General features: G+C 35.1%; 1 protein-coding gene across 2 annotated transcripts; it reads right to left on the reverse strand.

Moving 5' to 3' along the window:
- Positions 1-201: 201 nt before the first annotated feature.
- On the reverse strand, positions 202-9,493 carry LOC144436401 (aldo-keto reductase family 1 member B1-like). 2 transcript variants are annotated; one of them, XM_078125200.1, is made up of 8 exons: positions 9,353-9,493; positions 7,421-7,620; positions 7,006-7,157; positions 4,390-4,615; positions 3,040-3,239; positions 2,800-2,872; positions 2,370-2,462; positions 202-1,502 (listed from the first exon to the last, which is right to left on the reverse strand). In XM_078125200.1, exons 2-8 carry the CDS (start codon positions 7,616-7,618, stop codon positions 1,443-1,445), a joined length of 1,002 nt encoding a protein of 333 aa, XP_077981326.1. In that variant the 5' UTR covers positions 7,619-7,620; positions 9,353-9,493; the 3' UTR covers positions 202-1,442. The 2 variants fall into 2 exon arrangements, with proteins under 2 accessions (XP_077981326.1, XP_077981327.1); XM_078125201.1 differs by having other exon boundaries at positions 7,421-7,680; positions 9,353-9,480.
- Positions 9,494-15,974: the final 6,481 nt, after the last annotated feature.

Raw genomic sequence — 15,974 nt, forward strand, 5'->3', positions numbered from 1 at the left:
TAAGGCTGCTTTCACAAAAACTTGGGGGGGGGGGGTATTTGAGGGAGGTGGTACTCGAAAATATATGCATAGTGTTGAATTGGGGGGGGGGGGTCTGGAAAATAATATGGGTCATGGGGGGGGGGGGGGGTTACCTGAAAAATAAATTGACTTCATGACTTCTAACACATGGGAAATTTAACCTTTTAATAGTTGGTCAGCCTTTTTCAACAATAACAACAACAACAAAATCACCAAAGTTGTTAACAAATTAATACATGTACCAAACAATTGTCTGATTTTCAAATCCTCCAAATTGCACATACAAAATAAATCGTCAATGTAAAAGTTGAATATCATTTGTTGTTTTTGGTCCAAAAAATACCAATATCTTAAAATGTGTAGAAAGCAGCTTCAAAGTTGAACATATCCAAGACCAAATTTACTATAAATTAGCCAATTCGTCTGCTATGTGCAAAACCCAGTTTCAACAAACATGTCAACAAACAATGATTGCATACACTATCACAACATAAGGAATATATGTCATATTTATGAGCTCTCACCATCACACAGCTTTTACTGATGTGGTATACTGATATGCTATACGGTATTGCATGTTTCAAATTTCCCTTTCCACTTTACTGAAAATATTTTGTTTAATATGACCATCCTTCCTTTATTCCCAAGTGATATCTAACTATATTATGTAAACTAATTTTAGTACATATCATAGAAGACAAATATGGATGCAACATGTTATGTATTAAAAAACCTCTCAGAAGTTTTTAAAAAAGAGGGTTTATAACGATGTTTCAAAATAATTTAACTTAGACTAGTAAATACTGTTTTAAATGGGATTTAAAGGTAGATCTTGTTCCTATCTCCACAACTACAGCCCACCGTGTGTCCTTTTTCGCAAAGCCCACACATATTTGTAAAGAAATCTCTCATGATTGTTATGTAGTGTACCATATAGCACACCCAAGTTAGTATATTTACCATTTCCTAAACAAACCAAACCAAACCTAGACCAAAAACAAATTAAACCAAACCAATACAGAACAAATAGAACAACATCTGAACAAAAACACAAAAAAATACACTCAAAAGTTTTATTTAGTGCCTTTTTTGCTACGTTTTATCTGAAACTAAAGTCGTCGCCTCAGTCCGATCCGGAGCAATACTGTAATCGCGTACTGATTGACCAGCGAGTGCCGGAGGCACTTCGGCACTCACAGTTCGTGCCTTATTAGCACTCTCAGTTCCAATCAGTACTCATTAGTATTCAGTGCTACGGAGCGAGGTGACGACTTTGTTTTAGATGAAACGTAGCAAAAAAGGCACGACCTACTGTCAAATGTACATTAAACACTTCAAATATTTGGTTAATCAGAAAGAATATCACTATCATCTTCTTTGAATGTTGTATTACATTGACGAAGTAATGTATTTATTATAACTCAGAACTCCTCATCGAATGGATATTCACTCCCTCCAACCTTTACCAATTCGCCATTGACCTTCGAAAGTAACATAAAATTGGAAAAAAGAATAATGTTAATAAGTTGAAATGATAAAAGTATAGTTATTATTAAGTGTGTCCTGTATTGATAACAGCAGGAAGCATGCCTTGCATTGAATGTGTTGACTTCTGATGTCTGTTTACATTGGAAACATTTACTACTAATTCTTGTTCAAAAATTAAAGAAAGGTAGTGTATAACTTGATGGTGTTTGGTGATTATTCAGTTTCACTTAGAAATATCTTTAGGTTATCACACTTTTAAAAAATATATTAAATCATGCCTGCGACTGGCACAACTCTCATTATACTTTCGTTTCAGTGAAGATGTTGGTTTTACAATTACATGCACAACTAATATGAAGTGCAATGGGTTCTTTTTTCAGTTTCACTACATAAGCGTGGGCTGTCAGGGTATAAGTATAATAACAACAACATTATTATAAACCATTAAGAAACATACCTCACTCTGGTTAAAAGATGGGGAGTTTGTTATTGTGTTGACATTTAAATATTATTCCCCAATATTGGTCTAGGAAAATACGAGTGGCCTAAATAAGTGCTCTCGTCTAGCGATTCGTTGTGAGAACCCTTCGGTCACGAGTATTTTCCGGCTGAATGAAGAAAAATTTGGGGAATAGTACGATTATACCATCGCCAGTAATATGTTTAAAAATTAGGGAAAGTAATGGCAATTTTGAGGGTTTTGACTGATATGTCTATTAGAGCAGAACCAATGACACACGTTGTCGTGATGTAGAACGACCAGAGTATATATATTTCATATTTTTTGTTAAACCTGGTTCGTGCATGGTATAATTAATGGTGTCACACATTTACGTCGTATTGAATTGTTACATACGAACCTCTGTCAAAAATCGATATATGCGTGCAGATTCCCCTTTCTGTACTCCCTCAATAGCCTTCATATCTTTCTCGCTCAGTTCGAAGTCAAATATCTGCAAAAGGTGTGAAAATACAGAGCATGAAGTTTTGATGATTCAGAGATCAGATATCAAGTTGAGTGACATCAGCCCTGTTGTTAATATTTACATCATTAACCAAACACAGGACAGACATTTTGGAAGCAGAGACTGTGCGCTATCTTAATGACAAATCTCGGTGAACACCTTCATGCTCATAGTGAATGCCCTCTATAACGTTATGATGGTTTTACCTCCTAACGTTATGTGGCTTTACCTCCTAACAGTTATCATGTTCAAACGACGACGATGTGCCTGTTCGCACACATTCACACTAAAAATGCCACTCTCTAAATTCAACAGTACCTAGTACCTGTATATTCTCAGCAATTCGTAATGGATTTTCACTCTTTGGTATTACAGTAACTCCTCTTTGCACGATGGATCTAGGAATACGAATCAGAAAACTTATTATGAGGCTTTGTTTTTCCAGATTACTGACATCCACGATAAAATGACGGCGAGAACATTCTAATCAGCATATGTGAAGTAGTTTGACGGGATGGTGAAATGTCTGTTCAGTGTAAAGATTTCAAATAAGTGCGTCAATTACCTTAATGAAACCTGTGCCGGGGTTTTGTTATACTTTTCTCCGATTGACTTCAAAATTGGATCATTTAATATATCTGCTCTTCTTGGTTTGTCTAATATACGATATGGCGCTCCAAGAGGACTGTAAGCACTCACAACAATTCCCTGCTCCTTGCAGAAATTGATCAGCTTTGATTGATTCAAGTATGGATGTATCTCAATCTGGAATGATGGATATACATTGTTTTCTTTTTTATTTATTTGAATCGTTTATTTATGATATTTAAGAAAAGAAACACTGGAATGTAAAATTGTGTCAGCCTTAAAGTAAAATGACAAGATTAGGTACCTGTAACGTGTCGCGCAAATATGCTGGTACTATCACCATTGTTACGAGTACAGTCTAGTTCTGTAATTGAATTTGATCTAGTGAGTTCACATTGTATGTATGTATGTATGTATGTATGTATGTATGTATGTATGTATGTATGTATGTATGTGTGTGTGTGTGTGTGTGTGTGTGCGTGCGTGCGTGCGTGTGTGTGTGTGTGTGTGTGTGCGTGCGCGTGTGTGCGTGCGTGCGTGCGTGCAAGTATGACCCAAATTCTTTTTTGTTCGTTCAATTTATTACATGTGTATTTTTAGCAGGAAAGAATTAACTTTATTTACATTTTGATTAACGCAAACTTGTAAATTTTACTTTACAGCAAGAGAACAAAAAGTTAAATAAAATAAAATCACAAGGAAAGCTTTTTGAATGAATGTATTAATTTGCTAATTGCGTAGTTATTATTAAGAGCAATTCTTCATTGAAGCTGTCTAGTCTGTCTTGAGAAAAAGAATATGTGAGAGGCCGGTCAGCGGATACCTGATTACACTACGCTGCGATCATGTTTAGCTTAAACATTTCGTGTACTAGCATCCTTTGTGATATCCTTGCATGACTATGTTTCAATCCCGGGTCGTCACACGAGTGTTATCTTAATAAGGATTACATGAGACCATTCTTTTGTTCTAGCCCAACATTTTCAAAAGCCAAAAGCCGACATCAGTCCGTTGACAAACGGAAGCTGTTACAAAGAAAGAGGCTTGGATTACATTTCATGGTTTTATAAGAACAGTTTTATGGCCTCTTTATGTGTGCATGAAATGCGAACTTTTAATTTGTTTGTGAACACGAACTGTTATGTAAAGAGTCGATACAGCTGTAACAGGTTCCATTCGTCCACGGTTTGATGTCGGCAGTTGTAGCTCTGGCAAAAACTGTACTTCACACCTACATAGTAATCTTATTCCGAAATGAGTATTTTAGCATCGCATATGAGGAGATTGATTTTTAGTTATAAAGCTATAATATATAAACGCTGCCTACCTGCAACACAGCTGGTTTTATTCTACAGTTCTCCAGTACTTTAATTATTTGTTTACTGTTAAAATTAGATAATCCAATATGCTTACAAAGCCCCTCATCGACCAGTTTTTCCATGGCAGACCAAGTCTCCAAGAATGATATGTCAATGCACGCCAGGGTGCCATCAGGAGTTTTCGGGAAAAGAACTTGCATATCAGACGTGGGACAATAACCTGGTACGACCTTCCTGATCAATCAATCAAATGATAATGTTTTAAAGCTATTCGACATTTTTATTACCTCCCGTAAGGGTACGGGAGGTATTAAAATACAAATGTCTGTCTGTCTGTCTGTCTGTCTATCTGTCTGTCTGTCTGTCTGTCTGTCTGTCTGTCTGTCTGTCTGTCTGTCTGTCTGTCTGTCTGTGTCATCATTTTCTAAAATTCGGCTGGCTCAATTGTAATGAAATTTGGAATATATAATATTTAGGGTAATAGCTAGACCTGGTTAGGTTTTCAGCCAGATCGGTTAATGTTTAATTAGAGAAATTTGCATATTAATGAAATCAAATAATTAAGCAATATCTTAAGACTGCATACTTCAATTTCAATATAATTTAGTATATTCGTTATAACAACATACATTTGTCCTATAAAATTTGATGATGTACCTTACAGCGTTAACGAATAATTTGCATAATTAATTATTTTGGTAATTAGGCTATATCTTAAGAATGCAAACTTCATATTCAACATAATTTAGTACATACGTTAAACATAGGAAAACACATATGCCCTATAAAGTTAGCTGATGTACCTTACAGTGTTAATGAATAATTTGCATAATTAATGATTTTCGGTAATTAGGCTATATCATGAGAATACATACTTCAATTTCAATATAATTCAGTACACATGTTAACAATAACAATCGCACATGTCCCGTAATTGTTGTTGAAGTACCTTTCAGTGTTAATGAATAATTTGCATAATGAATTATTCTTGGTAATTAGGCTATATCTTACGACTGCATACTTCAATTTCAATACAATTCAGTAGATACATTAACTATAACAAATTGTGTATGTCCTATAAAGTTAGTTGATGTACCTTACAGTGTTAATGAATAATTTGCATAATTAATGATTTTCGGTAATTAGGCTATATTTTAGGACTGCATGCTTCAATTTCAATACAAATTAGTACATAACGTTAACCACAACAAAGCGGGTACGTCCTATAAAATTTGGTGCTATAGCGTACAGTTTTAATGAAAACTTTGCATAATTAATGATTTTAGGTAACTTCGTTGTATCTTAAAAATGCAAGCTTCAAATTTCGTATAATATGATACATATATCAACCATAATAATACGCACCTGTCCTATGAAGTTTGTTGCTACAACTTTTACCTTTTAATGAGTATTTTGAATAATGAACGATATTCAGTAATTAAGCAGTATCATGCACTCTTCAAATTCCGTATAATTTGACACACACATTAACTTAAGAAAGCACGCTTGTCCAAAAACAAAGCCTTTTACCATATTTTTATTTTTATTTTTAATGAGTTATTTGCAGAATTAGTGATTCTCTTACGGGAGGCCTTCAGTTTAAATCTGGTTTCCTATGATATTACATTACATAATAATTATGAAACTTGCACTAGATCCCAAAGGTTTCAATGATCAAATATCAAACATGATAGTAACTCAGACACATACGAACTTTCTTATAATGTTTATTTTAAATGATCATTGAGTTGTCGACGAATGAATATTTAGCTTCTTATTAAACTACCATCATTTAAATTGGCTATGAACAAACACAATATTAAGAATTGTTGGAGTATTGTTGTTAATAGAATCATTCAATCGGAATAATTGGAATAATGGAATGTGAGACTGTGTATACGATCTGTGGTTGAAATTTATGTGAACAATTTGTTTACAGCCGTTGTTTTCTCCATATTTGACTATTGATTGTTTGATTGATTGATTGATTTACTGATTTATTTACTGATTGATTGATTGATTGATTGATTGATATATATGATTTTAAGTAATAAGTAATAATGTGCTTTATTATTCCGTGACATTAATTAAGTGCCCATCAAGTGATATACCTATTGAAAATCTCAAATAGAATATAGATATTTAGGCAAAATCTCCATATGTATTCATAGTACCGTGGCCACCGGCCTAACGTACAAAAATCAATATATACAAACAAACTGCGAATGGAGATCTTTGTTGTGACAAACAGTAATGGTACATACAAATCCACATACTAAGACTATATAAAGCCAAAATTAGTCTATCATACTTTGACGTAAACGGAAACCAAAAATACAAACTTTGCTAAATTATTCTGAGTATGAACATGATTTGTTCTCATCAAAGAATAACATTTAAATTGCGATGGATATGACTGACTGATTGATTGATTGATTGATTGATTGATTGATTGATTGATTGATTGATTGATTGATTGATTGATTGATTGATTGATTGATTGATTGATTGGTTGGTTGGTTGGTTGGTTGGTTGGTTGGTTGGTTGATTAACCGACCGACTGACAGACTGACTGACTGGTAGACTTTATTTCTATGAAACTAGTGTTTATAGCATATACTTACCGGAATGCAAAAGGCCAATGCATCAAATACATATCTAGGTAGTCCAATCCAAGATCTTTCAATGTTTGTTGACATACAGGTTTAACATCTTCAGCAGCATGCATAGTATTCCATAGCTTGGAGGTGATGAACACATCTTCTCGTTCAATGTCCTGAATAAACAAGAACATATACCATTACATTATTTCAAGATAAACGTTTTTCTTAATTAAGAGCTTAATAAGTGTACCGTCACTACACATGCAAACTGTAAAGAATGACATTGCTACTTGTAATGATCACTAACTGTTACCACAACTATCTACATTTCCAAATCAGATTCTTGATATTGTCCTTGTGCATCCCATACACGTTTATTATGTGAAAAAAAGAAGAACGAAATACCTATAATTCGACATAGTATTTGCCAACCCACCTTCCCAACACGACCTTTCAGTCCTCTTCCAATTTCTTCTTCAGTTTTGTAAGCATATGCGCCATCAAAGTGACGGTATCCACAGTCTAACGCTACATTCACCGACTGCTCGACTTCACCATGATTAAAACCAGTCCACGTACCAAGTCCAACCATTGGTATTTTTGCACCAGTGTATAGCTCTAGTGAGGTTGCCATGTCTGCTGGTGAAATACTGTAACTTTAGAGTGAAATTCGATGTAACCAACGAGCTGGTTTGTCTAGAACAAGAGTGGCCGAAATGTGACACGTCATTCATATAAAAAAGCAAATTGCGATGAACGGGACATTGCAAATCTTTTGGTGGAAGAATTAAAGAACAAAAACTTTTCAATAAAGGTAGTCGTGCTAATGACGTTGTGACGCTATGTTGCTAGAATTTGTTCGTCCCCAATGTTACGTATTGGATTGACAGCCATTATTGCATACCTACAGTTTTTTAAATGGGCTTTTGTGTCCAGGAACCGTTTACATGTGAATAACATTGCTCTAGAATGGTCTTGTTCTGAAAACAGTCCTATTCTGACTCAAAAGACGTTTGACTTCTGAGAGACATGATATTTAACTTACATAAAATACACTAGCACATCTTCCTGCACTGAGCAATATTTTCGAGGCCGTCACATAACTAAGGATATATCTGCTCTTTAGATAGAGCATGACGTACTGACTGCCAAGTTGTGGTCTTTTAATCGTTAGTGTATTCGCTTTGAATTCCAGGGCATTGACAATATGTCATTTCCACAGTGACACTCGTCTTACGACTCGCATGACCTGATAATATCACACTATATATATTCAATTATTCTTGACACACTTGTGGATACATGTATCATCATCATTTCATTTTGTTAAGTTTGTCAATCTGCACTTATATTTCTGATAATTTCAGCATGATATAATAATTTATTCACAGAAACTGTACTCCAAAAGGTGATATCTATTCTTTGAAAGATTAAGATAATTGCGCGAAATGATAAATGGTAGGTTGAAAATGAGAAATGGATATCTCCTAGCTACAGCCGGCCGACAAAAATATCACTGGTGCAGGTTACGTCAGCCACGATGTACCGTTATCATTCCTAACACATGATACATATATTTTGTCACTAATATGAATTGAAACCAGCAACTTTTATTCAGTCTGTTCTGGATGAGCTCTAAAATGACCTGAAATGACCCTGGTGGGTGTGGTGAATGTAATTATACTTTCAGTAGAATGGCGTTCGACTTCTGTGGGACGCGATTATTTTTATAGTCTATTGACACAGTGGTCTTTGATGAGTTAAGTGTCTGCCAAAAAAATATGCTTACGTTGTTGAGATAGTATATTTTGACGAAGACACATTGACTTTGTGTTTAACAAACTTGACAGTTTTGAGGTCATGTTGTAAAAATGTAACAAAGGTATGTCTTTTTTAATTTTGCGGCTAATCATGGCGACGTGTCCCAGGTAAGGTCTAAGTGGTTTGCTAAAACTGTACAAGAATTTGAAGTAATTGGTTTAGGCTTACATAATATTAATCTTCAGTTGAACGGACTATGTTTTGCATTAGGATTAAAGTCACTGGAGTAACAAAACATTTAAAACAGGCCTATGTCGTAGTCGTTGTAATGTGTATCAAGAGTTGTAGTAAGCTTGTAGTGCTGATTAAAACACGGGAAAATCTTGTTTTCCATTTTGGTCTCAGGAAGCGGGACATGATATTGTTTTCAAACGATCTGTACTTTTTATCCCGGAACATTTACTAAATTGAAACAAATAAATCCTTAGAGGGTCACCTAGGCCCACATCGTATACTCTAACATTTTACTTGAGCTTTGATAAATACGATTTAGTACCTGATTCACGTGACAACGCATAGTGTTTTATATACAGAAAAGATTACATACCTTATCACACTCGACCATCCCAACGCATTTGGGAATTTTAGCAAACCTTCCCTAATAGCAAAGCTATGCTTCGAAATAAGTAGGAAAGGTTACCCTCCAAATCTGACGACAGTTGGCGATTTGTGAACATTTCATCAAGGAGGGTTGACCTGGTGTATAAATATACATACATGTGAAGGCCATCTAATAATAGAGCATGAATGATGACGTATTGACTGACAGGCTGTGCTCTTTTAATTGTTCGTGTATTCACTTTGAATTCCAGGGCATTGACAAATGAACAATCGGTTATTGCTCGAAACCACCCCTTTTCCTTTGTTGTATTACCGTTTGTGTCATTTCCATACTGACACTCGTCTAACGACTTGTATGACCTGAAATAAATCCTTAGAGGGTCACCTAGGTCCGCATCGTATACTCTAACATTTTACTTGAGCTTTGATAAATACGATTTAGTACCTGATTCACGTGACAACGCGTGGACTGGTGTCGTAATGACAGAAATGATTACATACCTTATCTGTTGCTAAATCCAATAAACATTGTCGTATGTTACGAAAGTAATGTATATTTTCCATCGTCCTAAACGTCACAAAGATAATTCAACTTACCAGGGTAGGGAAGTATGTAGACTTATAGTTGTTAATTTTTAGGGTACATGTTCCATGATTAGGCGTTGTCTGACACAAACTTAGCTGGTATCTAGATCTGTCTGGGTCTGTCTGTCTGTCTGTCTGTCTGTCTGTCTGTCTGTCTGTCTGTCTGTCGGTCTGCCTTCCTGCCTGCCTGCCTGCATACATACTATGTATGTATGTATGTATGTATGTATGTATGTATTTATGTATGTATGTATGTATGTATGTATGTATGTATGTATGTATGTATGTATGTATGTATGTCGGCATGCCTGTCTTTCAGGAACAATTGATCCAAACGAGCTAAATTTGGACATTTTCAATGTAAATATGTCGATAACTGATCAGAATATTAGTTGGAATGAGATACAATTATCCGTTTAACATCGTAAATACTCCAATATGCGTAATAATTGAATACATTATTCATCCAAATATATAATCCTCAGAGTCACAGGAATATTTTCGTTTAGCCTGGTTTCTACCTACCTACCTACCTACCTACCTACCTACCTACCTACCTACCTACCTACCTACCTATCTATCTATCTATCTATCTATCTATCTATCTATCTATCTATCTATCTATCTATCTATCTATCTATCTATCTATCTATCTATCTATCTATCTATCTATCTATCTATCTATCTGTCTGTCTGTCTGTCTATATGTGTCTATCTGTTGTCTTGCTGTCTCTGTGTGCTTCTTGTTGTGCATGGCAAAATTTACAATGAACCACTATTTGATAGTTGTATTGCTTATTATCAAATGCATTAAAAGGGAAAAGGGTGAGGCTTGTGTTATGTTAGGTGCATTCATGTTCGTTATTATTAAATGGTGTTTTGCTGAATGCAAACAGACTATATGTACTGGACATAGATGTTTCCATGCATGTAAGTTCACTATTATACTACTGTCTTGTAATAAGTGCAGTACACTGTTCACTGATGTCCACGTAGTCTATCATTTATAGTTTGTAGACTGTTCTGTATAACCAGAATAAAAACACTGACTATTTTACAAAGACATAATTTTAAACATCTTTGTTAGAATCGCAACTTTTTTTGTGTTACTTCGAATGTGCAAATACGACAGTGAAAGTGAGCAACTGGATGAAGACGATTTTGCGGAATTGTATGGACACCACAGACATAAAATTTGTAGTCTGGGCAAAGAAGTTGCAGATGATTTCTAACACGTTCTAAGCGGATAGGACAAACATAGAAGTTCATCCGTAATACTTTTAATATACTAAGGACAACTCCAAAAAAAAGTCATTTGAGTCAATCCTGCAGTGACCAACATCTCTACAACTGATTCTAACAAGCTATATACCAGGTAAAAAGCAAGATAAAAAGTGTAACATAATCACGTTGTCACAGTTGCTATGAATATGATCATTGCCAAGAGCTTTCAACTTAGATGTTTGTTTTAAACGTACTTGACATTAAGGGTACAAGTAGTATCTACAATGAGTCCTAAGGCAAATGATTTACCATGTTGTCATTTCCACAACATGTGAAAAGAACAGAATTATGTATAATGATAGATTAGATTAGAAAACAAATGCAGTGAATTTCCACATTGAACATTTGGCTCAAAGCTGCACTACCTTCACTTGCAAATGACTGAAATCGAACCTGGTACTAGGTTATAACTAAAAAATCGATACGGTGACGTAATTTATTATACATATCAAAACATGTACAAGAACTCCCTACTATACAATCAATAGTTCTGTGAATGGCAGAACACAAATTGTAGTGTCATTGAAGGTACTGTAGTTTGCATCGACATCAACATTGATTAGAATAGTAAATCCAAGTGACATTGTTTGTAAGTATTTTCATGCAAGCAAAAACAAAACGTATAAACTCACCTAGTGTCACTTTAATGTCTTAAGATAAAAATACATTCCAAACTGACAAGGATCATTATAACATGTTTCTTTTATACAGACGTTTTGCTATTATATAATGTGGATATTTTAAATGATAATTTGTGCTAATATACATTTACAGTATGACGCTAATGACGCGACTGGTCGGTAACATAACAATGTTAACCACCTTCTTTTTACAGACAATATTTTGTTTCTGTTGTTGCCTTTGAATTTAACTGAGTCATGTCGTCTTAATATCTAAGTGGCTAACCTAGTCACTAAAGTGTTTTAATAAACATAGCTTACCTGCAATACAGCTGGTTTTATTCGACAGTTTTCCAATACTTTGGTTAGTTGTTTGCTATTGAAATCGCACAACCCAATATGTTTACAAAGTCCATCATCTACCAGTTTCTCCATAGCAGTCCACGTCTCTAAAAACGAGCTGTCAATGCACGCCAGAGTTCCATCAGGATTTGTTTGGAAACAATTTTGTGCATCGTCCGTGGGACAATAATCTGGTATGACCTTCCTACGAAATCAGAGTTTGCTAAGTAAGGAATCTGGGATTAAAATACCAAAAATTTCTATTGTTCTGTTTCAATGCGATATATGTATTTTTAATAGAACCTGAATTGACATTACAAATGTTCGATTGATGATTGCCAAATTTAATCACATTGTATCAAGCTATTGTTTGGCTACAAGAAGAACCAACAGGGTTGTCAAAAAATATGTACATATGTGATATGTAATATGAGGATGAAAATGTGCACTAGTGAGTTCTTTGCACTAATACATATGCGTGTTGAATTCATTTGAACATGTCAATATTTCTTAGCGAAAGATGACACCGTACCGGTGGGCAGACAGACATACTCTCACCGGCCACGTATAGACCACCGCTACAAAAGATAAGAACCCATTTGAGAGCTACAAAATGGTATTCATTCGTTTACTCTTATCTACATAAACAGGACGTACCATATTCTAACCGAAATGCAAAAGAGGCGTGCATTACATACAAATCTAGGTAGTCTAATCCAAGATCTTTCAATGTTTGTAGACACGCAGGTTTAACATCTTTAGCAGCATGCATAGTATTCCATAGTTTAGAGGTGATGAACACTTCGTCTCGTTCAATGTCCTGAACATTGAAGAACATACATTATTCATTGGTTAAACTTGAAACACTTGGCAATTTGAACGATGACAAGTCTTCTATTAAAGAAGACACAGGCTCCATCAAGTACTTTACTTCTATGTCACTTAATGGGGGCAAGATTTAAAAGAAATTGATGGCAACAAAGTGTCTGTAATATGCAAGAAATGGCTTATTTTAATAATTTATCTTGACCTTCAAAGTCATGGTCAGAGATTAACTACAAATATGGACAAACTTGCATGTGCTGAGAAACCAAGTGAGATGCCTTTGTCCATATGAAATATCACCTTTGTACTAGGTTTGGTTGAGATTGCATATTGTGTGTCAGAGAGATAATGTATTGAGGACGGATGTACGGAATGACGGACAGGCGGACAGGCGTAGGCAATTATAATAGTTCCCCTCTCTTCGGGGACTAATTAAAGGGGACATAAGTAATAATTGTATTTGGTGAATATCACTGGTATTTCTCAAGAAGATAATGCAACAAATTTAAAATGCTATCATGAAGTACACAATCACAGTGAACTTCATCTAAAACATTTAAGGTTAAAGTCTATTCACAATATTTATCGTGAGGTACTAATTAAGTATAACTTTAGATTTTGGCACAAAATATCAATAATTACTGTATCCTTAATCATCAAACAATTTTAAAGTACAATGTAGTTCTTTGACTTCTGATTTGAGTTGTACAAATATATGCAAGACGCTTAAATATTGACACACATTTTTTTTCACTATGTGACCTTACCTTATATTCAACCGTGTACTATGCACTTCCAATAGTGTCGACTTTTATTATAATTTACTGAATCAATATATTAATATAGAAGTAAGAAAAAGAATGTCACTATTGACACTTTTGAGTAGCATTTACAAGTCATTTATGAAATACAGTGAACGTTAATGTACATGTTTTGTAAAATATTCCCCATTCGTTTATCCAAAATTACCCACTACACTTGGACATTTAGTCCTAAACCATGGCTTGATATATCGGTTGAATAGGTTTCAATATTAGCCAATGAAATTAATTACGATGAAATTCATTTACAACTACGAACTGTGTGACATATGTCAACTTTGGGTAGTTACATGTAATCGAAATATTTGCCTTTTTCTCTACTTGAACATACCAACATTCAAAAATATACAATTGGTCAAAACCTGTGACACCTGTTCTGTTAATTAATCATCGACTAGAACAAACAGAAACGGTTGAAACCCTGTATAAGTAAAACACCATATACGCTTCCTAAATAAGAACCCATAGTTGTAGTTATAATTAAGAGAATGCTAAACAAACGCATGTAAGTCTTTCTTGTAGAGTAACTGTTAGATGAAATGCAGTGAAATAACTGTTATACTCTGCTTCAACTAACGATCAGGCAGTGACAATCTGAGACTTTGGGTGACAGGCAAATCAACTATTATGTTGCAAACAACTGAGTATAAAAGGACTTACCTCAAATTTACCAAACTTTGATTCTGTCCTCAATCAGTATGTACTTGTCGCCAGGAGACTTACAGTGCTAAGAATTATGTGTACAGACAAAACTTATAATAACTCAGAATGAAGGAGTGACAAGGTATGTTATGTTGACAGTAATATAGGTCGGTCGGTCAGACGGCGTGTCACGTGACTTGTATATAAATCAATGTTTTCGTCAGGGGTCATTGAAATGAACACAGTAAAAAAAGTCACGTGTTTGAAATTCCGTTGACGTCTGACAGCATGCGGTGAATATATTTTGTTTGACATGAATGTGATGTTCTATAATAACATCCTTATTCTTTGTCTATAAAGCTCTACTATTAATATTGCATCGAGCACTGTTCTCGCCAGTGAGACACTTATACTCATATGAATACAGCCATCCATCTATCCATCCATCCATCCATCCATACACACATACATACATACTGACAGACGGACAGACAGACAGACATAGAAAGAAACATCAGATAAACAAGCCCAGGGGAGCTGAAAATGACCAGTGATCTGATTATATCGGTGTTCGTTGCTGCAGAGGTAGCATTACCTACCGACATGCAAAAGGCCAATGCATCAAATACAAATCCAGGTAGTCCAGTCTAAGATCTTGTCCGATTACATAACAAGCGATAGCGATTCTAGCTATAGTGGAAGCACGTTCTACTATTTAGAAGTCGAAATTCACAATGACAATAATACATGCAGTAGTGATGACGAAGATGTGGTAGTGGGGGATGCTTTTGTTGTACCATATATGTATGAACCACTACCACAACCACGACTACAGCCAAACAACAATCCCCACCTGGAGATGGCCATTGACGATGTTGTTGTCGACAGAATTTACTGACTGGTAAGTTATGATAATAAAAAGTAGATATTTTAAATTAGCAGATGAAGGAAAAAATTGGGTCGAAATTTCGAAAGTAGTTGTCCCATTGAGATCATAACACCGTAACAGTAGTACTATTTAGTGGGGTTATATCATCATACTGACTACCTGACTACACAGTGTGTGTACATATGCTAACTGTGTTTGAACCGCCATTCATATATTTCATGAGAACGTCTATGTAAGGCCAAAAAAAAAAAAATTGGTTCTGGTCAGGGTAAAATTTCTAAAGTGGTGCTACGACGCGCGTTTTTTTTTTTCCTAATTTTTTTTTTTTGCAAATTAGTAAATACACATTTTTGACACTTTACATGCTCTCGGCGGAAGATGTCATACAACTCTGGAAGTTGGCACTGTTGTATGGCAAGTTTTGTACGATGCGGATCAATCATCCATCAGGGCATCACTAGTCACATTTACAAATTTGTCTTATCGCCCAGTGATTTGCAGTTATAATCCCATCCAAGATAATAATGAGTCTTGCCTTGCAACCACTGTATAATGTCATTGTGCAACTTGTAACGTTAAATAACGAGAAATAGGTCTGTC

This window comes from Glandiceps talaboti, chromosome 6 (assembly GCF_964340395.1).
Source record: "Glandiceps talaboti chromosome 6, keGlaTala1.1, whole genome shotgun sequence".
NCBI lineage: Eukaryota > Metazoa > Hemichordata > Enteropneusta > Spengelidae > Glandiceps > Glandiceps talaboti.